Consider the following 27,101-nt stretch of genomic DNA (forward strand, 5'->3'; position numbering starts at 1 on the left):
TTGTCCCACACCATCTTGGGAGCCAGCTGGGTTGCATGCACCCCATGCAAGGAATCAGTACAGCATGGAAGTCCCCCTTTCGCAGGAGGTGGTCAGGGGCATAAACTCTGGAACTAGATTACCATAGTTCAAGGCTTGCTCTGCTACTTGCCAGTAACATGACTTTAGGCATTACTTAACATGTCTGAGCCTCAGTTTCCCTATCAGGACAATGGGACCAATACTATTTCATCCGAGGGATGTTGGTGGATAATTAATGAGAAGACCTTGTGGATTGCTGCAGTCAGCCTTTGAAGGACAGCTGCCACATTCTCTCTGATACCTTAGCTTGTTTCTCAGCAGGGCAGGCTGTCTTTTCCTTGGACCTCATGGTACTTCCATATGTATATCTCTGTTTTATGTGGGTGTGGGGTGCCACTAGGGGGGTTTGTGCTTTTCATTTCTGCCTGGATCACCTTGTATATTTGGAAATAACTCAGACATCCTGTCTATGTAGAAACAGCTTGCCGTGATTGCCAAACTCAAGCTTAGAGGACTGGAGAAGGCACAAGATGGTGTTCCCCCCACACCCTGCCATGATACCCAGGCCAGGCAGAGATGCATTTCTCATGGTGAAGAGAAAGACCAGTGGAATTGGTGTCAGAGATCTGGGGTGCAACCCTCCTCTCATTTCCATGTTGGGTCTTGAGGCCCTCATTGGAGCCCTCCAGAGCTACCACCTGCCCGTGCATAAGCTGTAATGCTTTGGCCAGCCCTGAAAGTTGCTTGCTCAGCAAAGATGCATCTTCTCAGAGAGTAATGACTTGCCCTTGTGGGTACCTCACTGGGGGTGACCGGGTGTTTACAGCTGTCTCTCCATTGCTCAGCGGCCTTATTGGGTCTTGTGCCTTCTGGCTGCTCTTTCTTCTACCCTTGTCCTAGTTTAGGGCTTCAAGGTTCTCTTGGGAAGGGTAGAGCCATCTGTAACCGACACATCTGAGGAGATGCTGCAGCCCTCTAGCCTTGAGCAAGTTTTCCCAGGTTCCCAGATGCAGATGTCTCTTGCTACTTGAGTGTGGATTTTGGTAGAGTCTGTGCCTAGCATAGCTAATGATCTCCTGTGCACCCCCCACCCCCTGCAGCATAGTCCTCTGCTGTTTATCCACTTATGGGAACATGTAGACTCCAATAGCACCCTCCTCTTCTCTTCCTTTACATAGGGTCCCACCATTCAGTAGGCGCTTTGTGAATGTCTGTCTATAGACGTGTAGTCCTTCCTGACATATTCTTGTGGGGCCATGGCTGCTCATTTCTGGCATGCTCAGCCTGAGATGACTTCTGAGGAGAGAGGCATCGGTTATTCTCTGGCTTTATAATTAGGCTATCAGATAACATCTCCCTGGTTTCTTCCAGGTGCTGCTGGTCTCTGTATCCATAAACCATGGAATTGAATTGGGGTAGGGCGGGCTGTCATTTGGGGGGACATCCAAGTCACTGAAGGTTCAGCATTAGGCTCTGAATCTCTGCGGTGACCTTAGACTATACATGAGGATGGGATGGAATTCCGAGGTCCTCCCTGCTGGCTGTCCAGACGGGAGCATATGTGTTCCTTCCTGTAGGGTCATCAAGGTGGCAGACTCTGCTCACTTCCTGCAGTGTACCCTCTCATTCCTTCAGTTCTGCAGGGATCCTGCCCTCCTTCCACACTGACCCCAGCATGGCTGGATGGATGTTAGTGCCCTAGTTCCTGTGTACACTCGTGGCGTCTGTGCGCCCCATTCTGTCTTTCATCAGGGACATAGTGAGGGCTCTCACATCCAGCCTCCTAGACTTTGGAGCACCCATATCCAGGTTATCCAGATTTTATATCTATTCTTGCCGCTGCCCACCTTTGCTCTCTGACTGGCTTCCTGCTCCTTCTCCATCAGACTTACTTCTTTCCGTTGGGACAATAGCAATCTCCACCATAGCTAGGGTTATCATCCGCTGTGTTTCTGCTGTTTGTACCCAGACACTGTGCTGAGGGCTTTCCATGCCTTTCTCAAAATGGCGGGGCAGGGAGACTAGCACCACTTCAGATGTGGAAGCCGACAGGCAGAGAGGGGAGATAAACTGGCCACATAGCTAGTCAGGGTTGATGCTGGGAGTCACGTGCAGGCCCATCAGACACTCACACTGATGCTCTTGTATGGCCTGTCTCCCTCCCTCAGGCTGGAGCCTGGCTCTCTAACATGTACAGTTAGCATGGACAGACATATGCAGATATGATGATATCTCAGAAAGCTGGGTACAGGCTGCGTAGTCTGGTAGGCCGCTGCTTCTTCTAATAATTGTTGTTGTTGTTTTGTTGTTGTTGTTGTTGTTGTTGTTGTTGTTGTTGTTGTTCTTCTTCTTCTTCTTCTTCTTCTTCTTCTTCCTCCTCCTCCTCCTTCTCCTCCTATTTTTCTTTCTTTCTTGAGACATGTTTTCTCTGTTGTAGTCCTGGCTGTCCTGGAACTTGCTTTGGAGACCAGGGCCTGGACCTCACAGAGATCTGCCTCCCGAGTACTGGGATTAAAGGTGTGTACCATCACACCTGGCTTCTGGTAGACTTCTTTGAGCATGAAGCCTTCACCGCCAAGTTCCTTCTATCTGCGCTCCACACAGCTTATCCAGCGACGCATGATTCTTTGCCCCTGTGAAGATTAGTTCTGTAGAGGGAACAGGAGTCAAGAGTCAATTCGTCCATTCTGTCTTCTCTGCAGAGGATCGAGCAAAGACACCGAGAAGTAGAGGGTCCATTCATCTGGGCCGGAGCTCAACCAGACATCCAAGCTACCTCTCCTCCCTCTGTGCCTCAGGCTGAGCCCTCTCGGAGCATTTGGTTTTTTTCTAGGCCATGGTTTCAGGTCTAGGGTGGGCCTGGTGAAAAGGTAGAACTCTAACATTTTTCCTAACTCACGCTGAGCTGCTGATGCTTACGAGTGCAGAGAGGGCCCTTCGACAGTCACAGTGGCAGGGAAGCTCCCCTCAGCCCTGTGTGTGTTCACTGCCTCTGCTGCAGAGCAAGAACACTCTCATCAGTTGGGGCCCAGGGGATATGGAGACAGCTGGAGAGGAAATTAAGCAGCAGGAACCTTTGGTCCCCCCTTCCCTTGTTCCCTTTTCAAAAGTTGAGATTTAATTCATATGAGGTGAAGTTCACTCTTTGAAAGTATGTGGCATTCTCTGGGGTTCAGTGCATGCACAGGGCCGTGCAACCATCTTGACAGTCGAGCTCTAGAACCTTTTAGCCACCCATTAGCTGTGTGTCCTTGGCCTCCTCCTTCAAGATCTTGGCAACTACTGATCAGCAGTCTGGCTTTGGATTTGCTGGTTCTGGACCTCTCATGGAAACAGAATCATCTAGAGCATGGTTCTCAACGTTCCTAATGCCGTGACCCTTTAATACAGTTCCTCGTGTTGTGGTGACCCCCAACCATAAGATTATTTTGTTGCTACTTCATAGCTGTGGTTTTGCTACTGTTGGGAATCATAATGTAAATATCTGCGTTTTCTGATAGTCTTAGGTGACGCCTAGGAAAGGGTCACGGCCCACAGGTTGAGAACCGCTGCTCTGGGATGTGTCCCGCTGCGACTGGCTGTTTCCATTTAGCATTATGCTTTCAAGGCTCACCGTATGATAGTGCAGTCCATGCATCATTCCTGTTTATGGTGAAACAATATTCCGTTTCATAGACCACTTGCGTTTGGGCTATCCAGTCATGGCCTGGGACATTTGGGTCATTTCCACCCTTTGCTCCTGTGACTTATGCTTTGAGTCCCTTTTTGTTTGGTTTTCTTGAGAAGCTATTCAATGCATACAGCTGTCTGTATGCCCCTAGTTTGGCTAATTTGGAAAGCAAGTGTAAGTGCCTGTGGGGCCGCTGGGGAGCCGGGGTGGTAGGAGAGGAAGGTTTGTGAGAACTCTGCCAGAGGGAGGCCTTGCACCTGGCCCCAGGGCCATCTGTTACTAGGTGGGTATTTTCCTGTTGTTGATTATTAACCAGTGGGTGGTTATGATCCTGAGAGCAAATCTCCAGGGGCAAGGACTGTTGCTGTATTTGAGATGATGAAGTGTTTTCCCAGACGCTTAAACAGCCTAGGTCTTTGCTTCTTTTTCTGCACTTGGAGATAGATCACCTTTTTTTTTTTCAATTTACTGATTGGTATCTTTTGTTTTTAATTAAATGAACACCTGTGTACACACCTCTGCATCTGCATGTGTGCACTGGTGTGCCTTCATGCCATGGTTTGCAGGTAGAGGTCAGTGGGTGACTTGTGAGGGTCAATTCTTCCCTTCTACCACGTGGGCCTTGGAAGTCGAACCCAGGCCATCAGGTTTTGTGGCTCTCCCCGCTGAGCCATCCTACTGGTCACCATTTTATAAATCCTTTTGGTGATGTTGTCATTCGCCCAGTCTACATTTGTACAGAGCTTCGTAGTTTTATTCCACAGTACTGCTTTTAGTCCCTCAGAATATCACTACTTCTGCATTTGTGTCGAAGCACAGAGGTGAGGTCACATGACAGAGTAGCAGGAAGAGCCAAACTTGAACCCAGGAATCACTTGATTCTAACTGTAGGGCGTTCTTTATAGTGATGCGCAAAAGACAATGTGCTGCCTGGGTCACAGCTTTTTGAGGGTAGAGACGTGGACCCTGGATGCTGAGATGGTGTCACAGGGACCTCCCAAGGGCGCTGCCAGCTGCTACTCCAGGGCCTTCTGTCCTTCTTTGTCGAGAGACTGCATTTTGCTAAGGTCAGGTAGAGGGCTCTTCTGGCCACCCAGCACCCTCCTCTCTTCTTGCTTCAAGGAGCCAGTCTCCCAGTGGAGAACGTTAGCTTATTTGGCTCTGAGGTAGCTGAGGTGCTGAGTGGGCTGCGACTCCAGGAACCCCAGATGACCTGCCCAGCTGGTGCCCGCATGCCTCTCTATTTCAACCGAGAGTAAAACCCTCCTCCTCCCTCTGCCTTCTCTCCATCCTCCTCTTCCCTTCTCCTCTCCACTACCTGTCCTTATCATCAGCACCATCCCTTATGTGTTCCCAAGGCCCCCTGGCTAAATATGGGGCCTTGTGACTTTACAGCATGTGTTCTTGTTTGTCTGGGCTGGCCGGAGGGCGGCTTTCAATCTCAGGCTCATGACACTGTGGCTCCCAAGAACCTCATTACTTCTGGTAATGATTTACCTTTTGCTTATAACAAAGGAGAGTGGTCAAGGTTGTCCCTGGATAGAATCACATCAGTTTCACCTACTCATGTGTGATATGTTTGCTGAGTGAGAGAGAGAGAGAGAGCAGGAACTCCACTGAGCATGCCGCTCTCACCTTATCTGTGTGTCAGCTGGTGACTGGGTCTGGCTCTGGTGTCCTGGGTGGGGGGTGGTGGCCTTGGCTCACATGTAAATGTCATTGTCTTGAGGGCTTGGGCAGGACAAGGTCAGGCTCAGCTGATTAGAGTAGGGGGATGGGGTTGAGGGGGAAGCTGGAGTTTCACCTTCATTCTGGTCTTCCCATCATGACGCTCAGGGTAGATGTGAGAACTTGTGTATTGCTTTCCCAAGGTAGCTCTTACTGAGCACTAGAACTAGCTTGAGATAATGGACTTTTCTTTTCTCAGTTCTGACATCCGATAAGATGTCAGTGGAAACACAGTGGCTTGAAGCCCCCTGAGGGAAGGGTCCTTCCAGTCTCTTCTATTTGCTGGCGTTTGGCATGATGCTTAGCATCCCCCCACCCCCACCCCCGACCCCCGTTTGCAGCCACATCGCTCTTCCATCGAAGTCCATCCTGCCATCACGTGATGTGGGCCTGTAAGCTTACAGTTGCTTCTCTTCTTACACGGGCGCTGGGCACGTTAAAGGCCTCTCTCTCAGCCTTGTCCTCCTCCATCACATCTGCAGAGACTCTACTTTCAGATGAGGCCCTATTCATAGGTGCTGCAGGTTGAGATGTCAACATACTCTTCTTTGAGGGGCTGCACTTTAATCGACAATAGATATTTAGCTCTTAAATAGGAGGTAGGGATGGAAGCTAGACTGGGTCAAGAGGAACCGTGAATGTGTCTCTGTTGTAGGTTTACTTGGCGTTATCTAGATACCAAGGCGAGGTGGGTTCCAATGCACGAGCAAAGGCCCGTGTGTACCCCGAGTCTTTCGCAGGGTTGTAGCCATCCTGTGTCCCTCTCCCATCCCCTCTGGACTCCTAGACCCACCTTGGGACTTATAAGGAACCTGTTGGCCCTAAGTGTTCTTTCCTGCCCCATTATCACTTGGGAAATCCTTCCAACTGGAAGCTACCTTGTTGGTCCTAATCATTCCCTGGTCCTGGATGCTCATCCAGTATCCAGCGTTCGGGGGAAGCAGGTTGGTGCATGGGAAAAGGTTAGGGGTTCCTAGATCTTGGACAGTAGTTGCATTTACTCTGCCCCATGGGTGTAGACATGGCACTAGACAGCATGACTGTGTGTGATGTCCATCAATGAGTGATGCAAAACTCTCACGACATCCTCCTCCTTCTCTACCTCCAGGGTTGTTCCTGAAGATTCAGGACTGCTCTCAGTTAAGGTCATAAGTCATCTCCATAAATCATCTCCAGAGGCATGGGTGGAAGTTCCCAACTGAGCCCAGAGCAGCCTATCTTCTCTCATGGAAAAGCTGCCTCTTTTCTGTTCTCTGCCAGTCCCCAGCTCCCAAAGGAGGCGCCCTTGTCTTTGCCTTAGGGTACCCGAGGGTGCTATTTCCCACCCTTGGTCAACCTTCTGGCTTTCCGGGAATAGTCTCATCAAGAGAAGCAGGGGCTGCTTGAAAGAGGACTGAGTGGAAGAGGGAGAAGGCAGAGGGCAGAGGGCAGAGGGCAGAGGGCAGAGGGCAGAGGGCAGAGGCTATGCCAGGCCAGCTTTGGGAGGCAGGTGAGGGCATAGTAGTAACCACAGCTAAGTTAATATATGGAAAGTGAAGTTGGTGGCTTGTGTTGAGAGGCAGACCAAGCTGCTGCATTCCTGTGTGTGTGTGTGTGTGTGTGTGAATCTTGTCCTTTCTGGTTCTTGGACCAATAACAGTCTCCATCGGTAGCGAAGAGACCTCTTCCACTCCAGCTATCCTAAGTCCTGTTACCAAGGTGCAGGAAGAAGTAAGGGCAGAGGCAGATGGAGGAGAGGAAGGGAGTTAGTTGGCCAGGGTGGAGGTTAGCGGAATCATGTAGATCCTGAGCCAAGTCAAGATGTTCACTGGCCTCCCTGTCAGACTGCTTAGAGGACAGAACAGGTGGCCAACTGCAAGGGAAGCAAGGGGCTCTGTGCTAGACAGTATGGCCCTGTCTCTAGCCTGGTTTCTCAAGAGGTGTTAGACTGTCCTAGCCTGTGGTCTTGGGTAGCCTCTGTGAGACTGTATCTGGGCTCCAAGCTCCAGGTCTGGGCTTTCTCTTTGGAAAGCTGGGGAGCATGGCTCTAGGGAATGTGGGTTTCCTTCATGGAGTAGCCTGGATTGGGGCCTCACTACTAGGACATGGGCCAGGAAGAAGTAGAGTGAACATTCTCTCCAACGGGGACTGGTGGGTCTTGGTCATTTAACACAGACACAGGCTGACTGTTGGGTGCTTCAGGATGGGGCTCCTGTGAAGCTAGGGGTTTTAAAGTTCCATTGTGATCTCTGTCAGTTCTCAGTACTATTGTCTCGACTCCCCTCCAGGGCACATCAGAGTTCCTGGCCCAATGGGGGGAATCCCCCATCTCTGCCCAGATGGCCCTGTTGCATAACTTGATGTGGAAGTTTCTCCCAACCTAAGCAGTCTGGTTGGTGATGGGACAGCAAACAAGCTCTCCCTGGTCACCAGCAAGGGCCAGATGGGAAGTGGGGAGTGTGTGAGAGCAGTGTTTCCATGGCAACACAACTCTGTTTAGCTGCCTCAAACTTGGTCCTACCCTACATGGACTAAAATAAGTATTACCTGCAGCTTTAACAGCAGGCAGTGCTGCCCTCCCAAGGGTGGCTCTATGCCAGCCCCCCACCCCACCCTGTGTGTGTGTGTGTGTGTGTGTGTGTGTGTGTGTGAGAATGTGTCCAAGTGGACAGTGACACTCATGGGAAAGGTAAGGAAGGGGTCCTACCTGAGCTGACCCCTTTCCCTGTCTCCCTCTCACCCTAGTCCTGTGTCTTTTAGAACTAGTGGGTCTGAGACTGGGTGCATCAGAATCACTTGGGAAGCTGGGTAAAGCAGATTCTTGGGTTCCATCCTTGGGGATTCTGGCGTGCACCTGGAGTCTTACATGTCCTTAGGGGATGCTGCTGGACCAGGGCCTTGCACTGTACTGCTTTGATGTTAGTCTAACCCAATGAAGAGATGCAGTCAATTTCCTGTATCCTTCCGAGTCTTCAAGCTCAGGTGCTCTTAGATGACAGAGGGAAGGCTCGTGAATCCCCTCGCTCACAGCTTCTGTCCCCTTTGGTTTCTTTTTAGGAAGCAGGAGCTGGCTAACAGCTCGGATGTGACCCTCCCAGATCGGCCACTGTCCCCTCCTCTCACTGCTCCCCCGACCATGAAGGTAAGAGACTCAAAGAGGTGGGAAGAAGGGAATGCTGGGAGCATTGGAAACCTTGCTGCTGTTTTAGCTTCCAGTCCAGCTGCTTCTGTTCTAGTGGGTGGCCATGGAGGGCCCAACACTTCGGGAGTCAGTATTTTGATAAGTCTGGTGGAGTGAGGGGCAAGGAGAACTGAGGCTGGGCGTCTGTGTGAAGGGGCAGTGAAGAAGCACATGGGCTCGGACTGCGAGCTGCGGGATGCAGGGTGCAGTGGGATTGGTGGGATGCTTAGATTAGTGCGAAGCCATGTGGAATGGTGGGACTGAGAACAAGGAGTCCACACCGGAGGCAGGAAGCTTGGTATTTAAAGATGGCTGCCATCCAAGACAGGCAGAGATTAAGCAGAGCCTCTTCAGACTTGGATAGCATTTGATCAGCCCCCTAGGCTGCCTTTGTTACCCTAGTCTCTGTGGGAAAGTTGCCTGTTGCTTCAGTCTCTGTGGGAGAACTGTTCGGAGGCTTCAGTCAGAAGGAAACCTCTTTTGGAGAGAACTCCATCTTTGATTCCATACCCAGGACTGTGCCCTTCCTAGAAAAATGGACTGTGCTCTGCCTCTAGGCCCTTCTGCGTTCAATCTCCACCTCCGACTTCCATGGAGTGACCACCCCGTCCTAGGCTAGTCCTCAGGGAGGACTGTTAGATCAGCTGCACACCCCCAACTTCCTCCTTCACACTTCATTGGGTAAAGACTAGATCTGAGGAAGTCTCCTGCCTCCCAAGTCATCCCCAGGCCTCAAGGCCTGCCTGTTGGTATCTTAGTCCTGCCTGAGGCTCTGTTCTGAGATGACTCACAAGAAACAACTTGGCCTCTCTTCCCTGCTGCTCTGTGTGGCTCCCCTTTCCCATGACATCCCAGAGGCAGCAGATGTCTATCTCACTCTGAGCCACAATCCCAAGCCCTGATTGGGCATTCAGAGATGGGCAGCCTGAGGGCCAGATGTGGGTACAGGATGGTAGTACAACTCTTCTTTTCTTGGTGGGGATGCCTGGGCATCCAAAGCCCGGACACTTCTGTCAGCCTAGCCCTGGATAGTATGTGACCCAACTGCTGGGTGGTTTGCTGGCAGTAATCCTGAGGAGGATGTGGCCAGTCTGAGTTTCAGCCCTTCGGCCTGCAGAGTTGGTCGTGGGAAGATTGTCTCTGCTCACGGACAGAAGGGTTTATAGAGAGAACGAGGAAGCCTCGGAAGAGTCAGAGAGTTCTCTTGGCAGGCTTCACGCCCATGACTATTTAATTCATTCAACACCCAGTGTTTATTTGAATATTGGGTTAGTCAGGACTCTTGAGTGAGAGAAACACTACTCACTTCAGCCTAGGAACTTTCCCAGGCATGGCTGTATCTGGGGGAGTCGACCTCTTTCCCACTTTCTTCTGTGATGTTTTTATTCTTTGTGGAGCCCTGCTTCCATGATGGCAGGATGGTGATGGCAGCTCCTATGAAATAAGTATAGCTTTTTTTTCTTTTTAGTCAGTAGTTCTGACAGAGTCCTAGGGAGGAAGCTCATTGGCTAGAGAAAATGGAATGCTGTGATTGGACAGGTCTGAGTCTCATGACCTACACCAGGAGACTGAGAGAAGGAATGAGGTGTCCCTTGGAAGGAAAATGGAAGCACTGCAGTGAGGAGGACTCAGAGTAGACGGGACTGCTGAGCCCTCAGGCCTAGTGCTGGAAGCTTAGTGACCCAGGAGTGGAGCCGGGTCTAGGTAGCCCCAGTCAATAATACTTACCTACGGCTGAGTCACTGCTGAGGATGAGGTAACTGTAGTGAGGATGCTGTGCCTGTAATCTCAACACTTGGGAAGCTGGACACAGAGGGTTGTTTTGAGCTGAACCCTGCCTGGATTTTATAGCAAATTCCATGTTAGTCTGGGCTACAGAGTGAGATCCTGTCTCAAGAATAAAACTGCTAAGTTATTGATTGGTTGTCATAGTGAAACAGCAACATGATTAGGTCTCTTTTTCCCTGGGGTTCATGGTTCACACACTGAGCCAGAAGTTGAAAAGGGAACAGCAAGAATGAGGGATGGACAGTTAGGGAAGGTGACTGTCCTCAGGGGAATCTCTGGACCACTCAAAGATAGTCGTGGGACCTGAGGCGATCTTGAAGCAGGCTGACTGGGTTTCTTTGAGGAAATACCAGTTCAGCTGAGCTCTGAGAGTTATGGAGGACTTGTACTACAGTAGAGTCGGGGTGTTATTCAAGACTCTTGCTCTTCAAAGTGAGGTAAAGGGACCCAGCAAACTCTTTGTGTCTCTTCTCAGGGATACAGTCTCATGCCCTGCTTCAGATTGCCCCATGGGATCTGGCTCTTACCAGTATCTCTGGTGACCAGAGGCACAGAGCAGCTTGGGGATCCCAGAGATGAGGTGGAAGGGGAGGAACTGGCGAAGACCAGAAGAAGCACTGGACCATCCTGAGTTAGGGTGGGAGAGACTGGGCCTGAAAACTGACTCTAGATCAAGCAGAAGTTTTGCTAAAGATTAAAAAAAAAATTCTAGTTAAGGGCACTGGTAAGGCACAGTTTTGTTTGTTTTTGTTTTGTTTTTGACAAGGTCTTACCATGTTACTCAGTCTCTTGATCCTTCTGCTTCTGCCTCCTGAGTACTGAGACCACAGGTCTTTCCCTCCATGCCCCCCACCCAGCTGTGATGGGGACTGGGTTCCCACCCTACTGGCTGTGAGAACGATGCCTGAAGTAGAACAGAGTGGGAATCAGCAGATGCTGCAGACGCCACTGTCTGGGTACCAGGGAGGAACATGTGACCTTGCCCAGGGCACCAGGAGGCTTGTTTGGAAGCAGAGCTCAGAGTTCTCAGGTGGTAGGTTAATGAGACAAGGTGATTTGAAGAGAGGAGGCAAGAATTGTGTCAAGGTCTGGAGCAGCCTAACTTGGTGCCAGCATTTTCTGAGGTGGGGTAGCCTAGCAGTGGGGAGAAGGGTCAGGTTGTTCGTGTGGTGTTTTTGGGCCAGCGGCTGCTGTCTAGGGAGGAGGTGGAGTGGGAAGAGGAGGTTCTTAGGACGGTACTGTGGAAGAAGCTGGGCATAGGCACGGAGGGAAAGAGCAGTCACTTCACAGTGAGGGATGGGCTGTGGTGGCCAAGTGTGGTGTGGACTGTGCAGAGGAGTGCGGGGCAGAGAGGCCTGGAGTTTGCTGGGATATGACTGAGACTTGTCTGGAGAGGTGAGGTGACAGCAGATGGGCAGTGCTGAGGAATGGAGACACTGAGAATCAGAGGCTGTAGACAGTCCCTGTGAAACCTATTGAAAGGAGAGAGAGGGCTTGTGTGCAGGTGTGTCAGGAGCCACAGGCAGACCCTCAACCATCTTTGGTGAACTCTGACTCACAGTCAGAAGGCTTTCCCAGCTCCAGACTGTCTTTTTTTTTTTTTTTTTTTTTTTATGCTTTGAACTCAGCTCAGGCAGTCCCCAGCCTGTGACTTTTATGTTTAGACTCCAGAGGCAGGGTCAGATAGAGCTAGGAATGGAGGGGACTGGCCCTGCCCTTAAGATTCTGGGTGGAGCTGTTGTGTGCAGCCGGTGTGGGGTCTGTTGTATCTTGTCTCTCTGTGTCTGTCATGGTTTGTTTTGTGGCTAGGGTTTGACTCTAGGGCTAGGAAATGTCACCACTGTGGGAAGGTAATCTCTTCCAAAGGACCTGAGTTCAATTCCCAGTACCTACATTGTTACTCACAGTCATCTATAACTCCAGTTCCAAGCATTAAATCCCTGCTTTCCAGGGATTTAAATCCGCAGTGCTCACAGCACACTGACTTGTTCAGCACAGATGGAGAGCTCAGTGCTGCCGCTCCTTGTGAGTTGTTCTTCCTGCCTGGCACTGAGCTCCTGGGGTGACTCTTTCTTGGTCTTTGGGGCTCTTGTCTTAGGGTGGTTGAATTGCTGTGGATAGCTTGAGACCTCCGGATTGAAGTGATGTGCTCTTGGCCCTTGTCTGAGCCCCACCTACCCCTTTTAAGATTCATTTACTTTTATTAAATGCGTATAGGCGTTTTGCCTGAATGTGTATTTGTGTACTTTGTGTGTGCAATGCTTGTGGAGGGCAGAAGAGGGCGCCCGGCTCACTTAGAACTGGAGTTATAGATGGTTGTGAGCAGCAGTGTAGGTACTGGGAATTGAACTCAGGTCCTTTGGAAGGACAGTCAGTGCTCTAAACCAATGAGCCATTTCTCTAGCTTGCTCCCCACTGCCTAGCCTGTCTTTTTTTTTAAAAAAGATTTATTTATTTATTATTGTATATAAGTACACTGTAGCTGTCTTTAGACACACCAAAAGAGGGTGTCAGATCTCATTACAGACAGTTGTGAGGAGATCTCTCCTTGCCTCCCTGTTTTTGTTTCTGTTTTCAGGGTGATATCAGACAATCGTATTTTTATTTTGAACTTTTTATGCTTTGATAATTTCATATGCACACACAGACACACACAGACACATACAGAAACAGACACACGCGATATTTGATAATGAAACTCCATTACCCTTTCTTGTCCTCATCCTTGCATGCCTACTGAGCCTCTTTTCTTTAAAACTCCCTTCTTATTTTCATGACAGTTTTTGGATGGGCTCTCTCACTGGCTGAGAGCTTGCCAAGTAAGTCAGGCTGGCCGGCCGGCAAGCCCCAAAGCCCCAGAGTACCATATCTCAAGCCCCAAAGCCCCAGAGTACCATATCTATCCAGTAGTCTGTCTTTGTCTCTCCAGAGTTAAGGTTAATGACACACATTGCTGCAGTTGGCTTTAATTTTGCTTACTTAATTGTATGTGTGCGTGTGTGTGCATGTGCATGAGTGAATATGTATGTGTGTGTGCATGTGCAATGGTGTGTGTGTGTGTGTGCATGAGTGTGTGTGTGCATGTGTGTATGTGTGCACGTGCGTGTGTGTGCATGTGCATAAGTGTGTGTGTGCGCGTGAACACGTGCGCGCGTGTGCATGTGCATGAGTGTGTGTATGTGCATGAGTGAGTGTGTATGTGTGTGTGTGCATGAGTGTGTGTGTGTGTGTGTGTACAGGTACCACATCTCAAGTATGGAGGTCGGAGAGCAACGTGTAGGAATTGATGCTCTTGTTCCACCATCTGTGCCTCAGGGATGGAGTTCAGGTCGTTAGGGTTGGCAGCACATGCCTGTAGCTGCTGAGCCATATCTGCTGGCCCCAGGCCGGCTTTTTAATGTGTTCTGGGGATAGAACTCATGTCTTCATGCTAATGTGGCAAGTATTTTGCTGTCAGAACCATCTCTTCAGCTCCTTGAATCATTTCTTTTCTGCCACCTGAGTAGGTGCCTGGCAAGAGAAGGGCTCACCGGTTCCCTTGGTAGTGCAGCTCAGGTGCAGAATGCTCCTTCCGGTCAGGGATCGATGATCCACTTCCTTTACAGATAGGTTTACGGCCCTCCTTCCCCTCTGTGCAGCTCGTTTTCCTAGGGGATTGCCTACCCCCAGTGTGAATCTGAGAAAAAGCTGAGCAGATGGGCTGAAGCGGGAGCCCAGTTCCCAGGCTGAGGATGGGCAGGGTAGGATGGGAGTGGGGTTGGGGCTGGCTGCCTGGGTGTGCACTGGATTGCTGCCAGGGCTTTAGTCTTCCTGAGTTTGGTTTTCATGTTCCCAAGGACCAGTCGGCATTTAGCAGACTCCACAGTGTACCTGGCATTGCATAGATTCCCCTGGGAACGCCCAGAAGCCCTGGTCCTTGACCCTCAAAGAGCCTCTACAGGGGACCTTAACTTAGCAGAGGAAGCCAGATGGCTCAGCATGTGACAAGCTCACAGATTAAAAGTGGCTTCTTAGCAGGGAGGAGGTGCTGGGGAAGAAGGGGGAGTCGGAAGAGACCATAGGAAGCAAGGCCAGGCTGCCCCCTGGGGCTTCCTGTACTGAGGAGGAGAAGAAGGAATTAGGGTCGATGACCCTCAGATTCTCCTCCATCAAGGATCTCCTAGACTGATTTCTCTAGGACTTGAGATGGCTATGACCTGTACTGGCAGAGTTGTCCTTGGAGTCCCGAATAGGTTGTAGCTGGCCTGTGACCCTCGTTTAGCTTTTCAAGTCCTCCTCATGAAACCCCGAGGTACGCTGGGTCATAAGTTCTGCTTTGGAGAAGGTGGTGGAGGCTGGGGGTTCTCCTGAGAAAGGTGCAGACTGTCTCTATGTTGGTCCTTCAGGGCTTTGTCCCCCAGAGCCACTAATCCCTCCTCCCACTTTCCCTCAGTGGTAGTCGAGGCAGCTGTACAAACTGTCCGTGTGAAGGAAGCAGACATCTGATAGCTTCTTTGCATCCCTTTGGGCTGAGGCTCAGCTCACCGTCCCCCACCCCCCCAGGCTTACTGTTCGCCCATGTACCACTCCCACCCCCACCCCCACTTGTCACACGGACCCATGGCCAGTCCATCTCTTTACTTTGTTCCTGGTGCCAGCCCCATCCCTCTACCTCTCCTTATTACGGAGCAACATTCTGTCGCATAAAGACACCGTAATTGGTTTGCTTGTGTTCCAGCTGAGGGACAACTGAGTTGTCTTTGGTTTGGTTAGGTTTGGTAGTAGCTTTTGGTGCTAATAGGGAAAAGCTGTGACTGCTCTAGTGTAATCTATTTGGACTTGTGTCTTTCTTTCTCTTGGATTACTAAGGAATAGAATCACTACAGTAAAGAGTAGTGAACTTCTTGTTGTTTCCTTTTAGGAGACCCGAGTCTCATTCTGTAGACTAGTCTAGCCTTAACTTTGCGAGTATCTTCCTCCCTTAGTCCCTTGAGTCTGAAGTTACCGGCATGTACCACCATGCCTGGCCTGGTAAAATCTTTATTTTGTTATTATTTTTCCTTGCAGTGCTTGTGTGTGCTAGGCAAGTGTTCTACCTCTGAGCTACATCCTCTGCCCGGAATCTTAAATGTCCTTTGGAACTGGCAGACTGTCAGTGCTTGCACCATTGTGCATGTCACCAGCAGTGCCATTAGGTCCCGGCTGCTCTGTATTTTTACCAACATTGACTGTTGTCAATTTTTAGCGTTTTAGTGGTAGACACCTCAGTGGGTATATGTTTGGTGGCTCACTGTGTTTCGTTTGCCTTGTTTTAATGACTGCTGCTGCTGAGCCTGATGGAGATCCGGGTCCACTTTGTGTGTGGTTTGCTGTCAGGGCCCTGCTCATTTATCCTCATAGAAGCATCCAGTGTTCCGTCATCTGTGGAGAAGAGTTCCTCCTCCATTCCATTGCTTGGATGTCTTAGCCAAGAAACCCTGCTGACTGTAGATGTGCTCCCGTGCACTGTGTAGCATCTTTGCCAGCCATGGCACCTCTCTAGCTGAGGAGCTGAAAACACGACTCCACCTGCTTCCCTGTGTACGTAGTGGGCATTGATTGTAGGTAGCGTTCTTTCCCGAGAGCTTCCACATGACCAGAATCCTCTCCCACCAAGCTCTGTGGAAAGCTCTTGACAGTCATTTGGAGCTGTCATTTGACAGCAATCACTTTTGGCTCCTCTGCCTGAAATGGTCTCAGAAAGGTTGTGCTGTTTGTGGAAGGTCCTGCAGCTACTTAGTGGCAAGCCTGTGGTGTGTGCCAGAGCCAGTGTTCTGTTACTCTACACTTCCCTAGCCACTACCCCACAGGCTGGTAGGGCATCTTCTCAGCAAGGGCACAGGCACCCTGACTCCTGTCTCTTCTCTGTGATAGGGGCAACACACCCCCAGGAGCAGTTGGAGTAGCCATGATGTAATCCATGACACAGCAGGTGCTCTGTCATGGGCTCCTAGGATAGCAATCGAGGACAATGACAATGATGTTTGTGTCCCTGAGGAACAGACCATCACTGCTTCTCTTTAGAGAACCCAGACTTAGCTTGGGTGAGCTTTGCCTATCTCCATTACCTTTGGATCCTCGGTCTTCTGATAGGTGGCCCTAGAGAGGAGCCCTGCTTTGTAGAAATCATCAATGAAACTGTCTGGGGTCCAAAAGCAACGAGGGGAGCAAAGGATGTGCGTCATCCTTCATTTCCACGTCACAGTCTCTCACTGAGGGAAGTCAGGGCTGAACCACAAAAAGTACACGGACTGGAGGAGGAGCTGATGCAGAGGCCATGGAGGGCGCTAATGACCAACCAGCTTGCTCCTCGTGGCTTGCTCTGCCCGCTTCCTTATAGCACCCAGGTCCACCAGCCAAGGGCACACACAAGCTACAGCAAGCTGGGCCCTCTCTCATCAACCATCAATAAGCAGTTCGGTGGGGGCATTTTCTCAGCTGAGGTTCTCTTTCTGAACCACTGCAGGGTCAAGCTAACAAAAAACCAAACTAAAACCAAAACCCAAACCAACCAACCAACCAACCAACAAAACAACCCGGCTAGTACAGACAGTCACCGACTTTTTCTGAGGTCTCTAGGCTTCCAGGACCTCGTACCCCTTCTCCTCTGAGTGGGTGGGTCAGGACAGTGGGGTTCCCTGAATACTCTCTCTGGAGACCTCTTTGCCCTCTCATTTGATTCTGCAGCCCAGCCCCTTTTGCAAACTTTCACACTCATCCCATGATCCCCTACTGGTATGGATACCAATATAGTCCCCATGATCTGGGCCCTAAGGGGCTTCTTCAAACTAGTCAGACTTAGAAAGTGGTAAACACCACCATTTCTGAAGCCAGTCTGCCAGGGATGAAGGGGCTTCTGAGCTGTGTGAGTATTCTGAGTCTTACCTTCCTCATTTGTAGAGCAGGAACAGGAAGTGTTCCCATGTGGTGGATGCTGTCAGGAGCTTGCCATTAGTTAAAATTAGTGGACATTTTCATTCAGAACAGACATGTGTGGCTTGTGCTGCTTCAGTGTCAGTATTGCCTCTCAAAATAAAATCATTCTGCAAAATGATACTTTGTTTCTAAGATAGCAGTGCTTAGGGCTAAGGTTAGTAAATTAAGGTTAGAGTTGGGGCTGGGGTTAGGAAAGGATTCACACCTCCTTTTTTCTGTTGCTACTATGTTTCTTCTGAGGACTTCCTGTTCTCAGCCTTGCCAGGCATCCACAGCAGAGGAGCCGATACTGTGGGATTTTCTGTCTCAGATGTAAATTGTTACCTGTTAGGTTCAGATATCCATGGGATCATTGAAATAGGATAAAAGTAAGAAATCTCAGCCTACCAGGCGGGCCTGGAGGAGTGCTGTTCTGGAAGCTTCTGACTGGAATCTTGAATTCTCAGAAGGATACTCCCACATAAGCAGGAGTTACAGTCCAGGTGGTTTCTATGGGGACAGGAAGGGCCTACAAGGCCGTCTTTCTCATAGAGGTCTGCAGAAGGGGGGATCGTACAGAGACTTGGATTGTTCAGGACTGTGGAGAGCTCTGAGATTGGCCTCGGAACATTTTCTGATCTGTTGATGCCCACCGAGAATTTCCCACGGCTAGTTCCCTTTTCTGCAGCTGGTGCTGAAACAAGCCTGTGTTTTTGGACAGATGCTGACACTGGGGAACATTGGAAGGCTGAGGGCAGGGCATCAAAGCTCTGAGAAGCTGTGTGAGGCACAGCAGGCGCGAAGAACTCAGCCTGAACTCTCTGTTGTCTGGGTATTGGGTGCCTGGAGAAGGCAAGTCAAGGGTCAGTCCGGCCTGCCTTACTTATTCGGAAGACCTTGAGGGAACACTTTATATTCAGGTTGTCTCCCTGGAGATGCTCTCTGGGCTTTGTATCCATGTTATGACACGTGCTTTTGGAGGCCTGACCATTCATCCTGCCTTAGAACTTAGTGCCTGGTCCTGTGACCTCCCCTAGTAAGGGCTGGGTCTCGGGCTAGGTCTGGGCTGGGTCTTGGCTGGGTCTGGGCTGGGTCTGGGCTGGGTCTGGGCTGGGTCTGGGCTGGGTCTGGCACAGTCTGGGTCCTGAACCTGGCTTTTGGACTTTGGTTTATGAAATTTCTCTCACTTTCTCTCTCTCTCTCTCTCCCTCTCTGTTTCTGTCTCTCTGTGCCTCTGTCTCTGTCTCTGTCTCTCTCTGTCTCTGTCTGTCTGTCTGTCTGTCTCTATCTCTCTCTCTCTCTCTGTGTGTGTGTGTGTGTATTGGAGGACAACTTAAGGGACTTTGCTTGTTCCCACCATCATATGGGTCCCAGGAATCAAACTCTGGTTGCCAGGCTCAGTAGCAAGCACCTTTATCTGCTAAGTCACATTGCTTCCCCTTGATCCTAGAGTTACTAAGCAACAATGCTGCTCTGCACAGATCAGCAAGGCTCTGAGAACCTCAACTCAAATAAAGGTCCCTTGGGCCACCGTGTGGCTTAAGGAGGACATGGCTGGCAAGGGCTTTGTGAAGGTCTGGTCTCTTCCAGCTTCTTTAAAGAGTAGCAGTTGTCATCATGGTCAACGAACCAAACACCCATAGGGTGGCTTTAATGACAAACCTGCGTTTCTCTTTTAACTGCCATACACTACCCTGAGACCGCTTGCTAGCCGGAGCTACAGGATTCTGCCCCTAGCCTACTCCTACCCCTTGCATAAGTGTCACCGACCAGTTCCTCAGTCCTAGTATCTGGGACTCTGGGAACCAGTGGGTGGTGGCTCCTCTTCTTGAAGCATTGCCACTGGTGCAGTTCCAAGCCCCAATAGCTTGTGTCTCCTTCCAAGACCCAATAGATCGTATGCGTCTCCTACCCGTAGTCTCCCACCACTCTGGCCCTGACTGCCTACAGATTCCTTGCTCCTGGCTGAGTGTGGAGCTGGAGTTTTGAGTATTGGGGTGTCTGTTTCTAGAGCCTCTGTAACAATTACCACAAACTTAGTGGGTGGCTTAAAATAACAGTAAGGTATTCTCCCACGGCTTTTGCGGCCAGAAGTCTGAAATCAGGGTGTCAGCAGGGCTTTGCTCCCACCAAAGACTGTGAGGGAGACCTTGCTTGTTCTTCCGACTCCAGGTAGCTCTAGACATTACTCCTTGCCTTGCTCTGCCTCTGTGATTCTGTGGCTGCTTGTCTCCCTGGGTGTCTTTCCTTTATGTGTCAGGGCACTTGTCATCTGATAGAGCCCTCTGGGTAGTTAGACCAGGATGGTGATTGCATCTTGAGAGCTGTTTCAATTCCATTGTGTGTGTGTGCCTTATACTGGTTGAGTTATAAACACCGGATATTTGTTTCCTACCATGCTGGAGGATGGGAGATCCAAAATCAAGGGGCCAGTGGAGTTAGCATCTGGAGAGACTTGCTTTCTGCTTCCAAGATGGCACCTTACTGTGTGTCCCCACATGTGTCCCTTGTGCGTATGACTACAATTGTCTATATGGTACCATCCAAGTCCTTTTATAAGACACTGATTCCTTTTGTGATTCCTTTTGAGCCAACCATCTCCTCAAGATGCCTGATGCCTTTCTGTTGTAGTGCATGAACTTGGAGGGATGCACATTCACACTATGGGATCTGCTAGTGTGCACCCCATGGCCACCCCGCCCCCACCACTGCAAGGTCCCCTCCACAGACTTTTGACATGCACATGTCTTTTGGGTGGGGATAGCATTTGACCTGATATAGGGTCTGGACTGTTCTACTCTGAGAGCTCCTGGAGGGAACATGGTGAGGCCCAGAGCCTGGTCGATGTTTACTCCACTTGTGTAGTTGCTAGCAGATGTGATTATATTTGCCTGCCTAGGGGACGAGTGACAGGGTTGGGAAGACCCAGCCTTTTGCAGCCAAAGCTCACACTGTCAGGGATGATGCTGTCTGTTCCTACTGCTGCCATAGAACCCAGGATGCACAGAGTGCACAGTAGATGCTCAATAAATACTCACCTATAAGTGATGGATGAAACCTCTTGATTGATCCGTATTAGAATGTGGAGCGCATGAAAAGCCCGGTATTCTAGAGAGTTTCTATTAAGACTCGTCTCTCTTGCAAGTAAACAGTAACAACAAAACCCAGCTTGATATAGCTACTCTTCATGAATGCATGCTTATTGTGAAACGTTTAAGCAATGCTAAGTACAAAGAAGTACATTGTTAAAATATTAATAATGCCTTAATGATCCTGTTATTCAGAAATGTCCAGTATTACCACTTGCTAAACGTCCAGATAGCTTGGCATCATGCGGACAGAGAGAGCCGTGCATAAATGAGATCACTCTGTTTATGCTCCTCTGAAATAAAAAGAGTCTAATTCAATTTTCCTTGCATTTATCCAATGAGGCAAAACAAAACAAAACAAAACAAAAAAAACCCAAAACCAAAAAACCCAAGTGGCTCAGAAGGAATTACTGGAGTGTAGAGAGTGACAGTATTTTTCATGGATTCTCTAGAGATTTTGAGAAGGATCATTGTAAAAAAGAACCAAGTCACAGATGATGGTGCACACCTGCGGTCTTAGAATTTGGGAGACAGAGGCGTGAGGAGCTGAGTTGCAGATTATCCTTGGCCATATAATGAGTTTGAGGTCAACCTGGGCTACGGTGATCTTGTCTCAAAACCAAGAAGCTTCCAATGAGCCAAGCCTTCAGAACATTCAGAAGATTAATAATGAACAACCGTGCTCCTCTGTGTCGTGACTGGCTCCCTGCTTTGGGATGTGAGAATCAGGTGGGTTTTGGCGGGAAGACAGTGCTGCCTGTGAGCTTGACCCCTTGAAGAATGTTCCCATTTTGAGGGGAATGGCTATGGGTGATGGGTTTGTCTCTGGAGCTACATGGGTGAAGGCTTCCAGAGCGTGGAGCTCCATCACCTGTGGCAACCACGCTGAACCTATCTCGGGAGCGAACTGGGCTTGTGAGGGAATAGCATGGGCTGAGCTAATTTGATTTGGCAGTGCGGTCCTGAAATGTCAGATGTTAATACAATGACTGGCTCGCTCTACACTGGAAGCCAGAAGTAGTGGGTGGATGGCTGGGCAGCATCATCTGTCATCCAGGAGGGATGTGCAAGAAAGGAAATGGGAAAAGGGAGAAGAAGAAACTAGGTAGAAGGAGGGAAGGGAAATGGAAGGACAGAGGTAGTGGCAGTGATCAGGAGGGGAGGGAGAAGAGACGGGAGGTGAGTCTGGCCTGCAGCATCAAGGAGCATGAACTTTAGGATTAGACTGAATTTGCACTCTGACAGGCTTTGGCAGCCCGGTGAAACTTTCAGTATATTCAGAGAGATGTAACCTGTAGTCCTTTGCAGTATGACCTGCTGTGTTTCTCAATCCCTTTCTTCCCAGGTCCTGGTGATGACCTGGCCTCTGAAGTAACTAGAATTGATCTTCTCTCAGAGATGACCTGGAGGATTGGGATGAGAACCAGGTCACATGCACTCAGGGCCTTGTCCCACTGATGGTGTCCAGATGGAGCTCTGGAGTGTCCTTTGGGGCATTCCTTGTATGGTCAACACACCTGGGCTATGGGGGACAGGAGACAGCAGCTGGGGTGGATTTAAGGAGGGCCTAAGGCTTAGTGACTCCTAATTGAACTGGGAAGGTGAGATCTGTAGGAAGGATAGAACCACAGAGATGGCCCTTTGAAATCAACATAGTTCATGGCCTTGATGGTCCAGTGCTGGGTGTTGAGGGAAGATGGACCTGGATAAGCTAAAAAAAAATAATAATAAAATTAGGAAGCCCCTAGACAGTGACCCTCATCACTCCTGCTTACCAAGAAGGGATTGATTCAAGGATACCTGGGGGCTTTCATGCTAACTGACTTTCAAAGCTCCTCAGATATCCATTTAGCAGAGCAGAAAGCAGGGCAGGAGCACCCATCTGATTTTTGAAGCAAAAGGTGCTTTTGCAGTGCTGAGGGAGGGTTAGGGACCTGTCACGGGGACTCAGAGGCCCCTGAGAGTGGTGATGGTGGTAGGGTGGGGACCAGGCAGCCAGGCTTCCGTGCAGCAGTTCAGATGTTCACTTTAACCTTTCTTATTTACTTATTTGTTTAATTTATTTATGGGTGTGCATATATATTTGTATGCATGTGTGCGTGTGGATGCACACATTCCACAGTGTGCATGAGGAAGTCAGAGGCCAGCGTTCAGAAACCAATTTTCTCCTTTACCATGTGGGTCTTAGGGAATGAACTCAAGTCATCAGGCATTGTAGCAGGATTTCTTTGAGACTGTTTCACATAGCCCAGTGTATTAGGGTTCTCTAGAGGAACAGAACTTACAGAATGAATCAATCTACACACCTTCCTGTCTGTCTGTCTGTCTGTCTGTCTGTGCATCTGTCCATCCATCCATCCATCTGTCCATCCATCCATCCATCCATCCATCCATCCATCCATCCATCCATCCTTCCAGACAATTTATAAGAATGGCTTACAGGTTTTGGTCCAGCTAGTGCAACAATGGCTGCCTACCCATAGAAGCTGTAGGAATCACGAGGCTGGATGTCTTAGCTGGTCTTCAGTGTATGCCAGAATCCTTAAGAAGTAGGCTCCAATGCCACTGAAGGAACGGACTTGTTGCCAGCGAGAGCCAGAATAAGCAGGTAAAGAGAGCAAGCTTCCGTCTCCCATGTCCTTTATCTAGGCTGTCAGCAGAAAGTGTGGCTCAGATTAAAGGTGGATCTTCTTGCTTCAAAAGATCTGGATTAAAGGTGGATCTTTCATCTTTGAAGATTCCGATTAAAATTTCACCTTCCTACTTCAAGTGATTTAATTAAGAAGAAAAAAAATCCCTCACAGGAGTACCCAGCTTGGGTTTTAGTTAATTCCAGATATAGTCAAGTTGACACCCAGATTAGCCTCAAACTTGCTATGTAGTCGAGTGTGACCCTTTTACTTCCACCTCTCAGTGCTACAATTACAGGTGTGTGCCACCCTGTCTGGCCTGGCATTTCAGTTTTGAGGAGCAGTGAATAGTTAATAGAGACAGTCCCAGAATGTCTCAGTTTCCCCCCCCCCCCCCGCTCCCCATAGAGCTTGATTGGTTTCTTCTAGACGCTGTAACAAGTGGCCACAGACACAGTCTGAAGTCAGCACAGATTTATCACCCCCTGTTTCTGAATACCCTATGCCTTGGGCATTGGAATTTACATTCCCTCTGGTGGTTTTGGGAGGACCCATTTCCTAGCCCCATCCAGCTTCTCGTAGGCCACCTATGTGCCTTGGCGTCTATCTGGTCCCATGCCTTTATCTTCAGAGCCAATGACTCTGAGCCAATTCCTTCTTCTTATGCTGCCACCATGTGGGCTTCCTCTCCTGATGGCGGTGTTGTGCCAACCTGGGTCATGCCACTTCTTGTCCCATGTCAGGGTCAATCACGGCAGCCTGGATTCTATCTATAACAACAACACTCATGGCTGGGTAAACTTACACATCTGTAGTTCTGGGGACTAGGATGAGGGCATCTCTGTGGAGCAGATGGGTCATCCTTACGGTTCAGAGGCAGGGCCAGGCCTTGTTCAGGCCTTGCCTCTTCATGTGTAAGACAGAGAACCACACCAGCTTATGTCTCTAAAAGATTCCATGGCCTTGTGATTGAGGCTCCTCCATTTTGGTTTCATTGTTTTGTGAACCTGTAACTGGTGAGTTCTCACATACCCTTACCTTGATCGTATAACCTTGGGGTTGGAGGTTTGTTGAATGTTCCCTACTTTTTTTTTTTTTACAGAGGGAAGGAAGCCACATACCCTGTTGTCACGTTAGAGTTGAGACAAGACCTCTATTTAAAAATAGTTTTTGAAGACTTTATTTTAATTTATGGGTATGAGTGTTTTGCCTGCACATAGGTCCATATACCATGTACATTTCTCATGTCCAAAGAAGTCAAAAGAGGGCATTGGATGGATCCCCTGAAACCTGAGTTACAGATGGTTGTGAGCCACCATGTGGGTGCTGGGAATCAAACCCTAGTCCTCAGCAAAAGCACAAAGTGGTCTTAACCACTGATCCATTTTCCAGTACCATGATTGCTTTGTAATGTTCAGTTAGCAAACTTGTAGATCCCACATGAAGACAGACAGAGAGAGAGAGAGAGAGAGAGAGAGAGAGAGAGAGAGAGAGAGAGAGAGAGAGAGAGAGAGAAGAGAGAGAGAGAAAGAAGAGAGAGAGAATGCTTTATTTCCTCAGTTATAACAGAGGCTTGTCAAATTTTTTTTCATTTGTTTAGATTTTGTTTTTCTTTCAAACTGACTTTCACTGTACAGCACTGGCTAGCCTGGAACTTAATACATAGCTCAGGCTGGCCTTGAATTTATAGATCTGCCTATCTCTATCTCCTAAGTGCTGGGATTAAAGTCATTCACTATGAATGGACATTTTTGGAGACAGTCTCATGTAGCCTAGCCTGGCTTCGAACTTGCCTCTCACGTGCTGGGGCTACAGATGTGCATCTTCCTGGCTGGCTTTATGTGACACTGGAGCTCCTGGACATCGAACCCAGGGCTTGAGGCATGCTAGCCACACTTTTCTTTTCTTTTCTTTTCTTTTCTTTTCTTTTCTTTTCTCTTTTCTTTTCTTTTCTTTTCTCTTTTCTTTTCTTCTCTTCTCTTCTCTTCTCTTCTCTTCTCTTCTCTCTCTCTCTCTCTCTCTCTCTCTCTCTCTCTCTCTCTCTCTCTCTCTCTCTCTCTCTCTCTCTCTCCAAGGTCTTGCCATATTTTGGAGGCTGGCCTGGAGTTTACTTGTTGCCCAAGCTGACCTGGACCTCCCAGCCCTCTGTCCTTGGCTTCCTGAATGCTGTAATTATAAGCAAACCCAGCCTCCATCTAACCTTTCCTTTAAAGGGCCACTGCTTGCCTCCACTCATGCATTGTCATCCTCCTCTGATCTAGCCTGAAGTTTTCTTGCTGCACATTCTGACTGCTGTTTCACAGTTTGGTAATCGAGTCTGCTCATAGGTAGATAATGACACCTAATCCCCCATAAATCTGCTTTCTGCCTTGTTCTAGCCGCAGCACAGATTTGCTTCCAACACCCCTGTCATCTTTTTGTTAGTGGAGTGGGCATCTGTATGTGGGCCTGGGGTCATTAGGCTGAGGGCAGGAGGCGACTCTTTGTGCTTAGATAACCCCAGGTGATCTGCCTGGTATGGAAACTTCCCCTCCTGGTCCCCCAGGTCAGATAGCGTTGCCAGGCTACGGGAGGCTCCAGTAGGGGAGAGAGAACAGGCACACATGTTTAAAATTCAATATTGTGTCCTGGCAAACACTCCACCGGGGCCTTCCAGCCCACTGATAATCTCTAATTCTCCCCACTCCTTGCGGGTGGGGCTCTGCCCTGAGACCCAGATGGTCTCTTCTGGGAATTGCCCGTCAGCTGTTGTGAGGGACAGGGTGGGGGTGGGCCAGTCACCACCTTGGATCATCATTCTGAGCAGATTCCTGGGAGGCCTGGGCTGGCTGGTGCAGACCTGTCCTTCAGAGGGTATCCCAAGGAGGAAAACCTAGCAAGGCCTAGTCTTGTCCCGGGTGATGTCCTTTGAGAGGAGAGGCTACTTTCAGAGAAGAACCCTTTCCTGCATCACACAAAGGACATCCATGACTCTTTCCATGGGGCCTCTGGTAAATGGAGACTCCTCGCTAAGTTGGTTGAAACTGAATTTGAAGGTGGGATCCCAGGTGTGATATGACTGGCTTCCCTGTAGCCTCTTTTCTTTCTGAGGTAGTTCAAGGGTTCATTAAAGCTGGGGTCCTACAGAGAGGATTAAGGGAGTGAGTAGGCATTCCATACATGCAGTGGGAAAGTGGGCCACCTCCTCTTCCATAGGTTCACATAGCTGCTTCGGGCATCCAAGAAGCACCTAGTCCATTAGGTCCTTCCTGACAGGAAGGGATCACGTGGATCCAGCACTGGGGGGCAAGAGCAAGTCAGGAGATTTATTTTCTTGCTCGTGCAAGCCTCTCATCAATAGCTCTGAATCCTCTTCCCACCCATAGCCCTTCTCCAGGCCCAGCTGGGAAGCTGCCTCCTCTAGCCAGCATCCATGCATGCCTCTAGTGTGAATTCAGTTCCTCAGACACCACAGGGCATTAGGATTCCCGCATTCACTCTGCAGTGTTGTTGAACGTTTCTCACGGGTGACTTCTGCCTAGGGCCTGGGGACACACACAGCAGGAAACAGAGCAGATACAGTTCTTATCCTCACATGCCCAGCTTTTGGACAGAGAGACACTGTGAACAGAAACTTGGCACCTGCTGCAGCCCCTTGGGTGCTCTGAGGGAGAGACATGCATTGTATTTTGGTATTGATGACTTTAAGGATAGCATATTTGGGTTTCTATTGCTGTGATAAAATACCGTGACTAGAAGCAACCTGGGGGAAGGAAAGGACTCACTTGTTCCCACACTCCCAGTAACAGACCATCACTGAAGGAAGTCAGGGCAGAACTCACACAGGGCAGAGCCTGGAGGCAGGAGCTGAGGCCAGGGAGGATGCTGCGTACTGACCTGCTTCTCGTGGCTTGCTCAGCCTGCTTTCCTATCTCACATCCTGGACCCCACTCAGGGGATTGGGACCCTACCACATCAGTCATCAATCAAGGAAATGCGCCATAGACTTGCCCAAGGAGAGATCTGGTGGAGGGCGCATTTTCTCAACTGAGGTCCCCTCTTCCGAAATCACTCTCGGTTTGTGTCAACTTGACAAAATCCAA

General features: G+C 49.5%; 1 protein-coding gene across 11 annotated transcripts in view; it reads left to right on the forward strand.

The window, feature by feature from the left end:
• The window catches only part of Rap1gap2 (RAP1 GTPase activating protein 2), a 194,402-nt gene that overhangs the window by 83,625 nt on the left and 83,676 nt on the right, over nt 1-27,101 (forward strand). For 10 of the 11 annotated variants that reach the window (XR_007979681.1, XM_052194010.1, XM_052194005.1 and 7 more), the window contains one exon: nt 8,456-8,540. Coding sequence is in view for 10 of the 11 variants with exons in the window: in XM_052194010.1 (XP_052049970.1) it covers nt 8,456-8,540 (85 nt within the window). In the remaining variant the exon portion in view is untranslated. Of the gene's footprint in view, nt 1-8,068; nt 8,088-8,455; nt 8,541-27,101 lie in introns of those variants that run through there. The other variant, XM_052194014.1, reaches the window with a different exon arrangement.

Source organism: Apodemus sylvaticus, chromosome 10, assembly GCF_947179515.1.
Source record: "Apodemus sylvaticus chromosome 10, mApoSyl1.1, whole genome shotgun sequence".
Taxonomy (NCBI): Eukaryota; Metazoa; Chordata; class Mammalia; order Rodentia; family Muridae; genus Apodemus; species Apodemus sylvaticus.